The sequence below is a fragment of the Asterias amurensis genome, chromosome 6, assembly GCF_032118995.1.
Source record: "Asterias amurensis chromosome 6, ASM3211899v1".
NCBI classification, from domain to species: domain Eukaryota; kingdom Metazoa; phylum Echinodermata; class Asteroidea; order Forcipulatida; family Asteriidae; genus Asterias; species Asterias amurensis.
The window spans coordinates 23930752-23949151 of record NC_092653.1 but is presented as its reverse complement, the minus strand read 5'-3'; the positions used below and the strand labels follow the sequence as shown (position 1 = coordinate 23949151).

The 18400-nt window shown below is 39.3% G+C and overlaps 2 protein-coding genes across 2 annotated transcripts in view; one reads left to right on the top strand and one right to left on the bottom strand.

Annotated features, from left to right (window-relative positions):
- Positions 1-203: 203 nt before the first annotated feature.
- On the bottom strand, positions 204-7119 carry LOC139938398 (uncharacterized). The gene is made up of 6 exons (XM_071933900.1): positions 7010-7119; positions 5802-6056; positions 4995-5142; positions 3996-4141; positions 3157-3336; positions 204-1592 (listed from the first exon to the last, which is right to left on the bottom strand). Exons 2-6 carry the CDS (start codon positions 5998-6000, stop codon positions 1405-1407), a joined length of 861 nt encoding a protein of 286 aa, XP_071790001.1. The 5' UTR covers positions 6001-6056; positions 7010-7119; the 3' UTR covers positions 204-1404.
- A 441-nt stretch (positions 7120-7560) lies between these two features.
- Positions 7561-18400, top strand: part of LOC139938526 (SH2B adapter protein 2-like) — a 28852-nt gene continuing 18012 nt past the window's right edge. The window contains exons 1-2 of the mRNA XM_071934096.1: positions 7561-8495; positions 17056-17157. Of these exons, the coding sequence (XP_071790197.1) occupies positions 7758-8495; positions 17056-17157 (840 nt within the window). The 5' untranslated portion in view covers positions 7561-7757. The remainder of the gene's footprint in view (positions 8496-17055; positions 17158-18400) is intronic.

Below are 18400 nucleotides of genomic sequence, written 5' to 3'. Positions count from 1 at the left end.
AAGTGTACCCCCCTCCCCTACTCGCCCATAAAATCAATGAGATCCTTTTTTATCAGTGCTTAGACTTCTCTCACTTTGATCCTTGTGGGTTACTTGATTTTGGTCCTGTACAAATATTCCACCCCCTAAAGAGTCTTGTGCCCCCGCCCCCCCCCGAATTATGAAGCGTTTAACCCTTAACTCGATTCAATTCAATTCAATTCAATTCAATTTTATTGGTCCTACCATGGGAGAAAATCATTTTGAATACATGCAATACAGAAAAAATTAATAACACACAAATCATATATGATAATAATAATAATAGTAATACAAATAATTGATACAAATTGGAACCATGCTCTTCTATAATAAGTTTCCAGGTTTTAAGCAATTAAAGGTCAACACTGAATACGTCTACTTTGACCCTACTTTCCAGGAAAATATGGGCATGTTGGACATTATTTTTTGCAACAATTCATAAAAGCAATGGCCCTCCTTTGTTTTACAGAACAAATTGTGGGTTTACGTAATATTATGGGGTGTCGTGGAAAAGGGGATAAGAGGACCGAATTCAAGCTCTAGTGATTCTAGTGTTCAGCAGAGTATGGGTTCGAATCCCGGTCGTGACACTTGTGTCCCTGCACAAGACACTTCAATATAATTGCTTCTCTCTGCACAGGGGTTAATTGGTACCTGTGAGGGCAGAGATGGTTCTTGTGATTGATTCAGCTGAGTACCACATTTGTTGCACAAGGCTGTTTATTCCGAGAAGGTTTTTTTAATTTTTTTTTTAATTAATTGGTTTATTGTTAAAACCACATTGCAGCCAAAGGCTGAATTACATGCAATTTACAAAGAAGAAAAATACAATATTAAAACTCAGGCAGTCTGAGGCAAAATTTTACAAGAAAGCACACTATATATAAGACTAACAGTCCTTAAAAGAAGATCAAGAAAAAATTATTAATTAAATTTGGGTGAACCTCCAAAAAATTGATTGGTTGATACAAAACGAGACTTAAGATCCAATGGTGGACTGAGAGGACAATATTGCACTATTTTCTATTTAGTAACCCAGTCATGTAAGGCAGAGGGCTTGTCCTGAATGTGGTAAGGAACACCTGTACGGTTTGAACTTGGGTTGATTTCTGAGCGACATTGATGATGTGTATTCAGAGAGTGGAAACCACTCAGAGAACTGCTGTGAGGAGCAAGCTTTTGTTGAGAAAACTCTGCAAACTTTCTCTCGCCTTATACATGAAGAGGTTCCAAATCTAATTTTGCTAGGGATTCATGGTAGGTAGGAATGATTCAAGGAATGATTTTAGGTTTAAGGAATGATTTAAGGCCCAGTGACCAGGGGTAATAATCTTGAAGCGCCATGAGCATCACTAGAACCAAGACTAGGGAGAGGGTGTTATATCAGTAGTTTACTTCTTTGGTCATGGTCATCTCTCCAACTTCTTCCCTGATTTTGTCTCCCTCTCCTTGAAGGTCCTCCAATGTAACAGGGACAAACCTAGTCACCAAGAACTCGTTCAGACGAGCCTGCCACTTTGGATCTTCATGCATCTTGAGAAAGTGGCTGACCAACGACTTCCTCAGTTCCTCTTGAAAAAAAAATGAAGAGAAAGAAAAACATAAGAATTGAACCTAAGGAAGTTTTTTACTGACAGGGAGTTAAACCTGTGTGCTTATTTGTAGAAGCATCTTAATATTGGTTTAATAAACCAATAATAATAAGAATTAAACCTAAGGAAGTTTTTCACTGACAGGGAGTTAAACCTGTGTGCTTATTTGTAGAAGCATCTTAATATCTCAAATCTGAGATACTTATAAAACTGTCAAAGATAAATCTTTTTGAACTGACTGTTATGCAAATTCAGATTTCTAATGGAAAAGTTAAAAAAGAGCTATCATGTCCTGAATAATTTTTTTTTTTTAAATGCAGTTTATTCTACTTAAATACATGTATATTGCCAGCAGCCATTTCACTAAAACAAATGAAGGATACAAATAGCTTTTAATAGGAATATTTAAGGACATCTTTGATCCTCAAAGTTATTTGCTGAGCGGATCTTAAAGATGGGCCCCTTGAGACTTTCAATGACCCTCCAGTCTTAAAGCTTCAGTTTTAATTTAATTTACCATCGGCAGGCAGTCTCAGTTGAGATCATGAATCCCGAATCCAACATGAATCATCAAGAGGGATGAATTCTAAAAAACAGGTGTAAGTAAATCCCCCTCTAGAGCATCGTACCTCGGCAATTTTGCAAATGTCACAATGAGTTGCAATCTCCGGTTAATCTATTGACTCAAAGTGTGTATGGCATTAGAAGTCAGTTACACTTCTATTTTTGGCAGACTGTCCAGCGCTTATTCATAATGCATTATACAAGAATTTGTATTGCTTGTGTATAATCCATGCAGGCCTTGATTGAAGTAATGTACAGCGCCTGCTAAATATTGCCCAGTTGTCCCGTTGCTTTTGCCAAGATGCCCTTTTCAGGTTTTCACTCCCCTTTACAATAGGAAAATTACTGTGCCCTTCAAGATAATTAGAATAATACTTGGATGCACAAAACGTTCTGAGAATTTATCTACTATGCTGAAGATCCATCCTCACTCTGACTGTTTTATTTATGGTAAAAAGTAGCTTACATGGGTTTTTCTTATGTTGGGTTTAGAAACAGTCTAGGAATTGCAAAGGTTATTTTTAGGCTGTGTGAGTCAATAAGAATGAGTGTATGTCCCACTGGGAGTCAGGGTCATCTCTAGGTCAAAGAATGCACCTCATGACTCGAGTATGAGTTTGAGTCACTGACAATTAACTCAATAGATGTGACTTTAGGCCAGAAACCTACGTTTTTATATTATTAATTTGTATGCAAGTCATGTGACACACAAGGCCCGAAGGCCATGTCAGGGTGTGAGCTATTAACAATTTGTTTTGTCCAGGGGCCATTGCCACCTACATGTATTCCTGAGGCTGAAATAGGGTTATCCCCTTTACAGTCCATATACGGATGCAGGCATGGGTATCCATAAGAAGCCTGGTTAGTAGAGCAGAAAGCACTACCTCCCCTACTTTATGGAGCGATCATGGTTAAGTGCCTTGCTTAAATTCAATCAGGTGGTATCTTTAGAAAATAAACCAAAAGAAAATGCACTTACCGGGTAATTTTGAGCTGACCACAGCAGGGTATACGGGTAGTGGTCCCCATGATGTGACAATGTGTAGTTTCTTCCTCAACTCTGGATCACATTTCATCTGATAGGAGAGGGTGTTGGAGTCGATTGCGGCACCGTCTACCATTTTGTTCAGGACCATCTTGATCGACTTCAAATGGGCGCCTGATGGAAAGGAATAGGGGGTCGAAAGGTCAGGGATCAGGTAGGAGTACCTTTAATTCCAATTAAAAGACGTGGGGATCTTAGTTGGCTATAGACATACAAGGTAATTTTCACTTTAACAAAAGATCTGAGCATGCATGTCTTTATAGCGCACATCCACCATTTAGGTGCTCAAGACACTTGAACAAATTAAGAGAAACACTTTTAAAGACAGGTATTTTGCAGTTTATGAAGAATTGTGATATCTTATGATCGCCCCAATTTATGTTGCACCTGAAAGGGTTTACAATTAGTGTTTTGCTTAAGGACACAAGCGTCAAGATCGAGACTCAAACCCACTCTCTGCTGATCAGTAACACCAGAGCTTGAGACTGGAAGGTTTGACATTTCTGACGACAGCCCAAATCAGTTTTAAAGTATAACCTTCATCTTATAATGGCCGCCCGCCTTGTGATGTAAAGTGGTATCTCATACAAAAATATATATAAAAACTAAATAGCCTAATTAGTAGGTTAGATGGCCTTAGCTTTCGATCCAAATTGGACCTTCTTCATCAGAGGCATAAACAAGTACAAACAAATACATATCCGTTTATAGAAAAAAAAGGGAAAGGGATTAAGGGAGGATCCAGAAAAAGAAAGCGACAAAAGTAACCATACCTGATCGAACAATGTTGCCAAAGAAATTTGCATTTTCTCCAATCTTCCGTAGTTCCCTGAGTGTTATGAGACATCCACTTAATGAGTAGTCGTCATTGTATGCCCATCTTGAACCACGCAGGTCTTTAAACTCTTTGAATTTAGTACTGCAAAACAAAAGAGAACTTTGGTTAGCACAACAAGCTTTTAACACTAACATACCCAAATCGTAAAAAAAACTATACAATTCTAGTTCTCATTTAAACTCAACAAATTTAGATTTTTAATATTATGAAGGCCACAAAAAGAAAGGATTACGAACAGACAAAGTAAAAGCACAAAGGAGTTTGGATTATTTTATGAAAGGGGTCACCAGAGCTACAGGAAAGCCACTTGGTTCGCACATGTAGTAGGTCCAAGAATGTTGGAGTGAAGTGACATTGGAGAGGAGGATGGTAGGCAAGTGGGCTTAGGGAGTAAGGCTTAAAGATGAAGATGTTAGGACAGGTGCGACATTCTACAATGAGCCTGACTATTATACAAACAATGAATGTTTATGATTGCAATTTGGTGCAAATATTTTCATGAGATGAAAGATGGAATGTTCCATTCAATGAGGCGACGCAGAGTTGAATGGAACACTCCTTCAATCAGGCAATCCTCCAATCAAATAGCAAGGATCTGCTTGGGTGTTATATAAAACTCATAGAGTTATAACTAAGAACTAGAGGGCGCACGAGTGATGCTTCGTGCACAAACGCCACGGGACCGCAAGATGACAAGCTCCTCATTCTGCACGCGCGTTGAATATGAAATACACGTTTCAGTTTTTTTTTATTGAACGCTCATGCGATGCTGTTTGTTCAACTTACAAAATGGCCGCACAAACACACGCTGTAAGATGCCAGTTTTGTCAACTTAGAAAATGCCCGCCTGGGCGCATGCCGGGCGTGTATATAGGCAAGTGCGCTTTCTAGTTCTTATATATATGTAACTCTATGATAAAACTTGATATTTTACCAATTATCTTTGTGGGTAATAACATCTGAAAAGTACATCGGTTGATCTTGAATGCGAGGGTCAGCATTTCCAGCAGCTATACCTAGGAGAATAACTGTGCTTTTTGGATCCAAAAACATGCGGTGGAATGTTGGAAAGCAAACAAATCCTGCAACGTGAATACAGTAAGGATTAATTTAGGGCAACAAGGCAGGCCTGGAATTATAGAGAGGCATGGCCTGTTTGCCTTGGCGCTACTTATATAGAACACAAGTTTCAAATAGACTCTAAGGCCTGGAATTTCATCTTTGAAAGGGCAGGCCATTTTCATTTTGCAAAGAGCACCACATTTAAAGTCAGTGGGAAATCTTTGAAGGGGCACCAAGGCCAAAACCAGGGGCCAATTTCATAGAGCTGCTTAAGCAAACAATTTGCTTAAGCACGAAAATAGCTCCCTTATTTTAAACATGTTACTGGCCAAAATTTCCTGCAATATACATTGCTTTTGACTAGTATTAAGCTGTTGTTTACTTAGCATTACAATTGAGTGGAGTCTTGGCCGGTAATCTGATTTTACTAAGCAATGATTTTTTTGCTTAGGCAAAATTTTTTGCTTAGAAATTGGGCCCAAGGCCAACGTAGGCCAATGGAAGCCTGCGTGTGAATGCAAGATTTTCAAACAGAAAATGGCAATGGCCTTGCCCTCTCAATGATAAAATTCCTGGCCTGATAAGGCAGTGAAAAGCGTAGGGCATCGAGGCAATTGCCTCCACCCTTTTGGGCGATTGCCAACACTCTTTGCCCGTCTGTGGTTCTACTCTTCCTCACCAATATCAGCATCTCCTGTTGTAAAAGGATCTACACGGTCAGCAGGCGGTCCAGACCAGCGACTCTCAGACAGAAGATACACATAACATTGTAACTTTTCTTCAAGATATTCCTTCAATAACTCAAAGTACTTGATGGGTACGCCAGGGGTAAGATACGTGATGAGACGTAGTCTCAGTGGAATGGCTTGGTCTGCCATCTTTGGAAAGAATTACTGCTACCCAAATGCTGACATGGAGGTCTGTTTGTTTGGTTCTGCAGGAAAACAAAATGTACAATGTAGTTAGCAGTTACAAATAGCATTATGAAAACATTTTGAAATATATTTGCCAATTGCTACAAGATCTGCGGAAAAAATACAAGGTATGTGTCGTTTAGGAATCCTACATCCTACACAACTGGTACTCCTCATGTCGCTGTGTATTTAGCCAATGTAAATATAACTGAGTACCAGCGCATGCATTGCAAGCATGCCCTACACACACAAACTACCCACATTAATTGCATGAGTTCTACCCAGTGAAGTAAAGAACTTAAGAAGACAATGAAGAAATTGAATAGTTTTTTTTTAAGGAAAAGTTAAAACCAACAAAGTAGGACTGAAAAACCCAATCCACATGCAAGAAGCCCTCCAGTTCTAATTTTGAACCGGCGTCCACAGAGTGGTGAAGTTTAGGGAGGGGACAACTACTCCTAGCTAGAACTATTTCGGTTTCGCGTCTATCGTCTCCCCCAAACCACCCCCCTAACTTCCTAACCTAACTACTAAGCGGATAAATTTCTGTATGGTGATTATGGCGCCACCACTTATGGGATGCACTCATTTTTACAAAAGAAAAAGGTAAATTAGGGGAAAGTTTCTGTATGGCGCCACCACTTATTCATTCGATATGAAAGAATATAGTATCAAATTTACCTCAATGAGATATCCCTGTTTGTAAAAATGAGTGAAAAAGTGGTGGCGCCATACGGAAAGTTATCCCAACCCTCCTCTCCCGATGGCCTTGAAATTTGAATCGCAACTCAGTGTGAACTAGAGTTCACTGCACTTGAGGAGGTGCACTGTATCATTATGCTGTTCACGTTTTGTTGTGTCAACTTTTCAGAGTTAATCTGGGAAGGTATTTTGATCCTGTCTTCTCCCATTGACCCATTGTGTAGCTAAAAAGAAGTTCATCTCCAAATAGCAATATCTTTATTAGTCTTACCTTGTTAGTAAACACTGAAAACAGAGAGAACATGGAGAAACACCCGTCATGCCTGTCCTTCTTTTCATTGATGAAACCGTCCAGAAATTCATTCAGCCAGATCACGATCACCTAGACACTTCCAAGTCTCTTTTAGATTTCCACTTTGCACAAGTTTTAATTTTATTTTAAAGTAACTTTTTCAGCACAAATCAACACACTTTGAAGCTTCAAGCATCAAACATATCGTCAATTTTCGTTGATTTCTTCTGCTGTTGTATCTAAGTTGAAGTAATTAGCTTTGTTGGTTCTGGATTTTGGAGAAACTTTTGTTTGCGCAGCAACGACTGTGTAAAGTTGACTAAATTCAGCAATCAGTCACCTGTTTTCTTTGTTGACCTTTCTTGTTAGCCTTTGAACTGTTGACCTCCTCAGTTTGCGCAGTGATTCATTATGACGTACTGCGCATTTTATTTTCATTGGCTTTGAGAGAAACAGTCTGCAGATGGCGCTCATCACATCACACACACACACACATTGCATGCGATCTACCGCGTGTTTTGTGCTGCAGATGATCACACACGACGAACAGATGCGGAAATGATGACGACTTATTAGGAATTCTAAGCACTTATCTTGGAAAGACACCGTGTATTTCACGTTTAACAAACCTTGATCATTGATTTTCTTGGAAGGAACACGATGTGGATTGTATCAGGAATCATGTATTACCATTAATTTCGTCATCAAATTGTAGCAGACAGTCAAAATGAACGGGACGATGGAGCAACATGACAACGATCGAGTGATCGATATGAATGAATTCTGCGAGGTGGAGGCTCAGAAAGCTGCGTCTACTTTCGCCTTCGCCTACCACCGGTTCATAAGTGTCAACCCCCCGGCCGAGGGTGCACCACCCGTGGATGAGAATAGATTTGCCCGGCGTTTCGCCGATCACTTCATGGACCATTTTGAAACAGAAGTACGGCGAGCCTACAACACCGTCAGCCCGTCTGATTTCAGGGAAGACCAGCGCAACGCAAATGACGCCGCCCTGGAAAGCCCCGCTAGCCCCGCGGACTCGGAGTCCAACGCGAACGTCAACACCAGGCTTTTGTCGGACTCTTTCGGAGGACGGCCTGAAGTCCGGAACGGGAATGTGTTCAATGGTGAGTCCAACAGTAGATACTCCAGCACCTCAAGCATTGATGGTAACAGCAGAAATATCCTCCCCGTTGGAGGAGGCGGACAAAGAACTGAGAATAAAGTTCTGCGGAAATTCTCTTTCCGGAACATGACTGAAAATGTAATGAATCGGTTTCGAAGGGGACACACGGTGGCCCAACATCGTGGGGTCAAGTACCAGCCAGAAGATATTGTCCGAGAAGGAAATGTGAACTATCTTGTCGGTGAGGACAATCAAGGGAAACAAAAATGGGAGCGAACTCGATTGATATTGGTGAAACGCCTGGAGGGGCACATGCTGGATTTTTATTCCCCGCCAAAGGTATGCATACAATTCAGCGAGTATAAAGTGGTCCAGTTTCAACATCTTAGTGTTTTATGCCTTGTGATGTGATGTGATGTGATGTGATTTTCTTAACCATCTCATTGAGCTGTTGCTCCACGGTCGTACATAGATAGCAGAGCTTAAATAGTTGCGATATTTCAAAGCCTCAATCCTCCTAAATTAAGGTCTAACCTTTAACTAATGGGATGTGACCAAGAGCAATAGCCTAAACACGATTATCGCAACTAGGCGTGAAGCAGTTAAAAGACCTTTTTAGTTTAAAAAGTTTCAGACAAAACAAACTCAGTTTGTTTTGTGCTTACACATTAATTTACAGCAAGTCAGTCTTGATGTTTACTGTCAATATAACTTGTGTTGTAAGGGAAGTGTTGAATCAAGACGTACAAAATGTTGAAAGATCAGCTTTATAAAGTTTCATCATATCTAGTTGAGAATGAAATACAGTAACTACGTATGGGTCACTGAAGACCACTTCCTGAATGCTGTTGGGGTAAGAAAGCTTAGTATGGTATTCATTGTATAATACCACAATTTGTTACCTCATATACATGTGGTCATACTATTACTTTCTGTTGATCACACAACTTAAGTAAGAGGTTTTGATCATCATAACTTAACTTAATAACTTAAAAATTAATATCATCATAACTATTATTTTGAGTACTTGATTCACTACACTTCTGCAGTAAATCAAAAAAATGCAATTCAAATCCACACAAAAGTAGAAATTTAAAGCTCTCTGCAAATATTTGTACATGCAGTGGCCAAGTAAGATGACTTCTTGAAAGACAGATTGTGTAATGTTCTGCATTATGTGTAAGTGTCTAAATTATGGTTTTTGCTTTCTCATGCCGCTTCATGAGACAGCTGTGGGAGCAATACTGGACCTCTCCCAACCATACTCCAGTACGACCAAGTTTAGTTGTGATAATCACAACCATTCAAGCATCCTCCGAACAGTGGGGAAGATGGAGGGGTGTGTTTAAAAAAAACATCCACGCCAAGTTGGGGTTGTCCCAACAAGAGTTGGGACTGACCCAACTGATGCCATTATAACAGCAGTATAAACATGTCCCAATAATGCCAATTGAGTTCAGATAGACAGAATTAGTCCAATGTCCAAGCCTGGGGAGAAAAATGCCCAGTTGTTTTCCAATTTCTTGTATCTAGGGCCTAATATCCAATTTGCCAGAGGGCAGGATTCAAAGGGATTGTGGCCTGTAAATAATAATGCCTTAACACTGGGTTGGGCATTTCATTTTCTAAGGTCTAAACAATTTTGTGTGGAGTGTAAGAGACGTACATGTAGGTCTTTAGGCCTAAATAGCTTTAGACGTTCCCTTTATCAAGGAGAAAACCTCTTGATGCCCTTTCCATTTAAAAACCAAAGCATTAAACAGGATAGTTGCCCAAAAAGTCCTTAAAAGCAATCCACTTTTTGCTCAATGGTGTACTTTGTGAACGAATGCCCTAAAAAAAGGCACCTCTGTCACTGTGGTCAGTGACAACAACACTTTCAATTTGCCTTGACCATTCTCACCTTGCCCAGATTGCAAAGAATATTGTATGTGTACATAGGGCCTTTCAGTTCATACTGAGAATATTTACATTGTTGGTCTTGTGTAAACATCATTCACAAACAGCCACATGTAAACCACACTGCATGCCCAGTAGCTTGAAAGGATTATAATAAGCCATTTATCTGCTTTATTGTGTGACACATGTACAAAAGGTCACAGAGGTTCAACTTTGTGAGAGCTGGTTTCAGAAAGGACAAAAAGGAAAGGTTAAATTTGTGAGTAATCAATTAAGCATTAAGCCATTTGATGTACACTTGTAGGGCATATTGTACTACAAAAGGTCACCATTGTCCGCTGGCCTAATGCCAGTTAAAACACCAAAGGACCAGTCAATATTTAAGCGAAAAAAGCTTAGGGACCAGTGAAATGAAAAGCTAACTGGTCCTGCTGGCTAGTCACTAAAAAGTTTAGAGCAAACCTGGAAGTAGTAAGTAAACTTTTAATAATCAACAATGTAAACACATTCTATTGAAGCATTGTTTTATTGAATCCAATTCAATGTTGGATTCTTTCTCTTTTTACCAATTAAACAAGAAAAGAAAATTGGACGATACCAGAACAGTGGATATTTTTTAACAATATCCACCCCAGATAACAAGTTTTCTTAGATTGGAAACCTTTCCCCATCCTTATTTGTAGGCCTAATACACATCATTGTAACAAAAATTCAAAACATTTGTTGAAGTACTTCTTGTAAGTGAAGCTGACTTGGCTTCCAACCTCATACTGTCTACTCCAATTGAGACATGTTAGTCTCTTGGGACAAACTGAATGTACTTTTCAAAGGAAATAGGACAGATTCCTTAGAAAAGCAGAGTTCCCAGAGCAATGGGTAGATCACAATCTGAATGAAATCAACCAGCCATATCATGATACAAAGTACTGTTGACATGTACTGATGTACTGATATCCAATACAAGTAATGATAAATGTTGTTTACCCATGTTTAGTGTGTAGTGAGTCATGTCTGTTCCTGTTAAGGCAAACTAAAGGTTTGGCAATTTGAAGGAAAACGACATCAAAGCTTTGTCCAGGGGCAGCCATGGAGGCAAATGCCTGTCTGAACAATTCTAAGGGCACCATAGCATTGACCCAGGTGCATGGACAGAACTGCCTTATTAAAACAATTCACAGGGCACCAAAGCTATGGTTAGGGGCATGGAGGCAATTGCCCTGTGAACAATTCACAGGACACCAAAGCATGTGGCATAATGGAAGGAACTGCCTCATTGAACAGTTCAGAGAGCCAAAGCAAGGCAACTGCCTCTCTGAACAATTTAAAGCGCACCAAAGCTTTGACCAGGAGCATGGAAGCAATTTTCACAAGCATCTTTTAGTACCCACCTACTGTTCAAAGTTTATGACTTAAAAGTACAAAAAAGGTGCAATATTTCAGTTTAAAAATAGTTTTCCCTTAAGGTTTGTTGTTTGTGATGGTCACATCACTTCACTTTCAACAACGTGTTAAAAAAGTCACCCAACATAACAAATGAATTTCATAACTTCTTTCAAGAAACCTTCAGCTGACATCAGCTAATATATGTTATGGCTGGAAGTACCTAATTCCCAGGTAGTAATGACCTGGGAATTATTTAAAAAGACCTGGAAATTATTTAAGATGACCCTGGATGATGAGCACAAAGGTTATTATGACACCTGTCTGTCTAGACAAGTGTCTATTCAATGGAGTGACCATCAGTGATTACACATTATTGTACTCAGTCTACTGAGGTTGAGTTGAAAGGTTTACTTGAATAAAACTGACCTTGTCCAGTCCGGTATGTGTTGCAGCCTGGATCCTCCTTGACTGGGGGAAGACCAGGGTTCATCAACCTTACACAACTCTCCAGGGCCCAATTTCATGGCTCTGCTTACTGCTGAAATCTGGGCCCAATTTCATAGAGCTGCTTAAGCACAGAATTTTGCTTAAGCAAAAAATTCATTACTTAGTAAAATCAGATTACCGGCCAAGACTTCACTCAATTGTTATGCTAAGTAAACAACAGCTAAATACTAGTCATAAGCAATGTATATGGCATGAAATTCTGGCCAGTAACATGTGTAAAATAAGCGAGCTATTTTCGTGCTTAAGCAAAATTTTTGCTTAAGCAGCTCTATGAAATTGGCCCCTGGCCTTACAACCACCATTCTCCGCTTATTGTGCACGAGCCAAATTTTTGTGGTACCGTAGCTTTGAGTAAGCAAAGAATGTCTATTGAAGTGGAGTGTACGCATGCATGCTAACCTGTTTGCGTACGCGTGGAATTATCTGCTTCCGTAAACGATGATTCTTTGCTTACGGTAAGCAGAGCCATGAAATTGGACCCAGCATTCTCTTCGCTTTGCCAGTCATACAGTGTACCAGAAACACCTGTGAACACCCCAATTCACATAAAACTTTTTCTTCAAGTGGTCCAGCTGAATTGTTCATTGCTTCTCAAACCTATGTAAAATAGACACTTGCTTTCAAACCCTATTGCTGAATCAGGGAGTTCAAAATGTAATTCCAAGATGCATACAATGCAAGGGATTTCCAAATCCCCATTGCATTACATAATGTACAAAATTGTGAATATGAAACGGATAGGCCTACATTTTGCAATACACTAATAACAAGCATTACAACAGGGTATGTGTGTGTACAGATTAGGGCCTTTATGCACAGAGGGTAATTTGCCAATGATTTTTGTCTGAATATTTTTTCCCCATTTTATGTTTTACCCACTGTAATACCTTTTCATTGTACAGATATGTATGAACAATCCATCATGTACTGGACAAATGACCATCTTTACCAGGGCCACAGAGCATTTGATTAGCACAAAACATGGCAAAGTAACAACATTACATTGTACATCAAGAAAAACGCATCCATAGACTACAAAATGAATGATACAACAGCAGGAATAATTTATTAGATTTGAATTTGATCAGTCTAATGGAATATGCCTTTTCCAATTAGGCCATGAGCAGATGGAGTGGGAGTGGTTTCGAGTCTGAGGTACATACTCATACACAGAGACCTTGTAGAATGTCAGTCTCCAGACTAATGTAGGACTTTTCAGTGATAAATTAGTCGTCAGTAATGCCAATTAAGGAATCTTTCCTGAGGCTGATATTGAATAATGGATGCTACAGTATTTGCTACGTGTATCTTCAGTACACACAATGTAAATATTGACTGTTTGGAGTGCTATGGTTAAGACTATGGCTCCCGAAGTGATCCCGGAGCGTTCTACAATGTACACTGTATATTCCAGAGGCAAAGTTGGGGGGAGGAAAAAACAGTACTTTAGAGTCCGAGTCTAAACCATGGCATGTCTAATTAAGTAGTCAATATTTGTTTTACACATAATTCCCCATACCATGGAGCATTAAGGATGTATACACTTTAGGTACCAATGAGAAGATACCTTTGGTATGGGTTTACTTGTACACTTTTGCTAGCTACATTAGACCAGTATGCACATCATTCCACGCCTAATGCGCACATACCAAGTATTTGCAATAAAGTCTATGTGGTTGCCCATTTCTCCCATTCCCACCGTAGCGCCAGGAAGTTTCCATCCGCAAAGAAATTGTATTTGAATGCAAAAGTGTTTGTATTTGTAGAACCCAATATCGCTCAATGCACTTTATTGCATTCCACCCACTCATGCTTGTTGACATTACTGAAACCGTGGATGGTGCTGAACAACTTGTCGAGTCAACAAGCAAATCACAGCGACTTGTACGTTGTAGACAGGAATCACCATTCACTTACATTAGTTGGATCTGCTGCTTGGCCAGCATGTGGGCGTTCTGTTCCTTGTTTACTTGACAATTCCTAAAATGACAAGACTGAAATCATATGCCATTAATGGCTTTCTAATGCAGACTTTGTATGAATAGAAAGGTTGCAAAGGTAATCGCTGCTAAAAAAATCCAAGAAAAATAATTGGAAGAAGTCACCAAATCCATGTATTGTAGTTTGTACTGTATTAAAGCCCTTTTCTCACTACAGTACCGAGTACATTGTACAGATCCATGTAATTAGCAACCAATGTAAAATGCCTTCTACAGAAATTAAAACTGACCAAGAGATTCCTTTTTTCAAGAGAAAAGTTAACCCAGTTCCATACTACCGAGATTGGTTGGTTAACCCAACCCTAGTCCTTGGCAAGGTGCCATTTTTTTCACGGAGCAATGCATTGGCAGGACTGATACTTCATGGAGGCATTGAAAGCGATAATGCCTAGATGCCCCCATGGCTCTTGCCTTGTTGCCCTTGAAATGATAGTAGAAATTAACAGTTTCCTCATAGGGCATGTACATTGAGGGTGCCCTTTTACCAAGATGAAAATGCTCAGGTTGCCATTGCCCTTTCAAAAACGAAGCACAGGCCTGCATTGGGTGCATGGATTTCTGTTGTTTGTACAGCTGGTATTGTGTTTTCAGGAAATCCCATTAGGCTTGTGCACAGTAGACTTATTTCTGTACTGTCATCTTCTATATGTACATGTACATCTAGTTATTTAAGGAACCAGGTTGAAACACTGAAGAAGGTTCCTCAGAAGAGGATGACAGAGATAACCAATGGGATAAGACAAAGCTGTGTTCTATTTCACAAGGCAATGCTGAGTGAAATCATAGAGCAAGGGTGAAGTGAAATGGAACTGATAACGATGTCCTCAGTTAATAGATTTAGTCATGTGCCTTAATGCCCACAGTCATGACAGTACACACAGTGCTGAAAATAGAGACATTTTCCTGTGTAGCTCACATGTCTTGTGGTGTAGAAAATTGAATTTTTGTATACGTTGCATTTTAAAGTTCAGTGAACATAAGAAATTTCTCGTGACACCTTGTGTATTATGAGTCAGTGAACGATTTCCCTTTCACATGTAGAGCAGAGCAAAATGCAACGAAAATGGGTCGGTTGCTCCTCAAAAAACATCATTTGCTAATTACTCAACATTATTGCATTCAGTGTGCACAAAACTATTTCAGTCGAAATACTTTGCTATACAAAATTGTTGGATAACTCCATTCCCTGTGAGTGTTTTGGTGGTTCTTAGAAGGAATGATGGACTCAAGTCTCAACATTTCAGGCCTTACACTTTGTTTGTTGACAGGAAACTGCCTTTAGACCTTTAGAGCGATTATATAGTAATACAATGAGAATATGATGGCAAAGACCGTATTGAATATGACGTCACCGTTCAAATATCTGCCCTACAACATGGCGTCTGTGAGCGTGTGTGCTTGCAGGGGGCATGCTTCATTTGGACGCACTTACGGTTTGCCCTACAAGATGGCGCCTTTCATAGCAAAAAAAGAGAGTTATTCAATACGGTCTATGGCATACAAGTAGCATACATATACACAGAGATTTACACTTTGTTTTTGTATAGTCTACACCATGTCTACATTGTATATCTGTACAAAGGGCTAACTCTGAACATACCATACATTACGTGATACCTACAACAACAGCAACACTGTAAACTGACACCAATCCACCATCCTTCAAACCTGAATTCAAATGTTTCAGATTGAAAGGTACATTGTGGATATAGATTACAGAATGTCAGTGCATTGTGCGTCTGATATGCCTCCCTAGGGCACTGCATAGATAGTAGAAGTGGGCACGTAGCGCTATAAATATCTAATTTGGGTACAGAGATGACGCAGTGCTAGCGGTTTCGACGATGTCACCCGCAGATGCCCCGATACACCTCAAACGCAATAACAACTTGTTTATTAAAGTCAAAGCGAGTATCTGATGACTTGCCTGGGGAACTTGAGAGAGGAGTTTACTAAAACGGTAACTTTCTTTTTCCTTCGGAGGAGGTTTATACAGTCGTCCAAGTGGGAGTGATACGACCACCCCAGGGACTGATGCCACACTGTAGTGTACTTGGAAGATTTATTTTCTTCGTGATTGTTTATCTCATTATTTACCGAATGCTTTCAAGAAGTCTGTGATTGAACTCTTGGTAAACATTGTAAAGGGCATCTTTCTGTTTATAGAAATATTTTCAAGGGGCACTTTTACAAAAATGACAGCCTGACACAGGGCTTGGTTGTAGGGACTTTTGTTTTACGCTTAGTACACACACCACATGTGTAGGTGGATCATGTAAAACAAAGCAATTTGCACTAAACAGTTATGACTCTATCTAAACAGTTATGACTTCATCTTAATAGTTTTAACCAAATTCTTTTTTAAATCTTATTATCTGCAGGGCCAGCAGTGCATTATCTTGGTTTAACTCAATCTTAAGGCCGAATCAGAATTAGTGGCTATACAGAATTAGTGGCTACACTTTCCAAAGGGTGTTGTTTTTAAATATAACCTGTCCTACTCCATCCCATGATGATATGCGATCCAGCTGAAGCCTGTAGCCGTAGCAGTAGCTGCCAATTTTTTTCACCCATAAATTGAATTAAATTTAGTCAGCATGCCTGATACTTCATGGAGGCATTGAAGGCGATTGCTTTCATGCCCCCTGGTCATTGCCTTGGTGCCCTTGAAATGCTCCAGTTGAAATTTACATTTTCCTTTTTGGGTGTCCTTTAACCAAAGAGAAAATGCCCTTCCCCTTTCAAAAGCGAAGCGTGTTGTACAGGCCTGAGTCAGTTCATTATAAATCCTGTATCAGGCGTGAATCTTTTCTGCTGACTTTTTGTCTCTTTCCTTCTTTCCTTCGATAATATTGTTATGCCTTTTTCCAAACAATATGTAGTTTTAGCCTCGGCTTAGTCTCTCTCTGCCTGTTTGAAGCTTCGTATCGAAAGCGCATTTTATCAAAACAACTGACAGAGCCTTACTAGCGCCAAAGTTGTGGTTGGCCAATCCTTTTTTTTGCTTTAGAATATGTTTGTTTTTGTTTTTTCATCAAATACTTTTATCTAAACTGTAGTCCGAATTGTTTATCTAATCTCTTATCTTTTTCTTTTTGTCTGTCAAACAGTCGAGCAAACCAAGAATTGGAATTTTCTGCTTTCTGATTGAAGAAGCGAGAGAGACGACAGCGCTGGAATTACCGGAGAAAGACAACACATTTGTCTTGAAGGTAAAGTCCTACCCGTTCACTAAGGCCAAGTAAAACAAAATACCAATTGATCATCCAGGTTTTTCCAAAAAGAGGAGTACTAGGGCTTTTTTATTTTTTATTTGTAATTGTTTTCAGAGGTGGCCGCCAAGCAAACTATGGCCACCAATTCTTCAGGTTAAAGTCACCACTTGTTCTTAAAGGTTTGTAAGTTAAATGAGAAATGCACAGAAAGTTTGTCAGTCTTTTCTTGAACAAAAAAAATCAAATAAAAAATTATAATAACAAAAAAGGATGAGGAAGGGGACGATCAACTGATTTTTATTTTATTTGGCCTCACATCTCACATTTCTTTTAAACAAGGAACTATTTTCAATCAGCAGCAGGAATTTTACTTGATTAATTTGAGCTCTTGCCTCATGCAGTTTATTTTTAACTCTTCTGTTTTTCACAAATTATGGAGACACTCTTTGAAAATGTATTATTTATATTTAAGGATCTGTGTACATGCATTTTACATACCCCTAGGGCTCAAGTCTCAAGCAAACATCCATAGGACTTTGCCCTTAACTACATGTAGGAATATTGAATACAGGACAATACCTTTTTCGCTTCCCTTTCTGAGCTTTATCTGGAAGGTTTAGTTTAGAGTTGAAAATCTCACATTGTTAATTGACTATACTCTGCGTCATTTGCTTTATCTAGTAGTATGATATTTTATTCAATCCGAGTTCAACTATTCAACTACAAAAGAAAAAAGTGTCATGCCAGTATTTTCACTGCCAGCTGGACACCCCAGAAATAGAATAGAGAACAGAAGGTTAGACCCTGGCTGTCTGCGTCAACCTGCAGTGCAGGCCTACTGGAAAGTAGCTTCGTGCAGTGGGAAAACAGGATACTTATCAACTCAAATAAAACTTGCAAGTCCATTCACACATAGAAACACTTTGGAAGGTTTTGGGAACTGAAATTTCCAACATTTGGAAAAGCCACTGAAGTGAGACAGCAAAGTGTCCTTTATTGTGTTTCTTGTAAAATTGAACAAGTTGCACTTTTTGTATACCACATGTGTATATGTAGGCGTGTACGTGTATTGTTTTCTGACTATAATATTTACAATATACGTCACTTGCTTTCTCTAGTTTGATATTTTATTCATTCTGAGTTCAACTATTCAACTATTTCAAAAGAAAGAAGTGTGATTTCATTATTTTCTCTGCCAGCTAGCAAGCCCCAGAAATAGACTAAGAATAGTGTGGTTAGA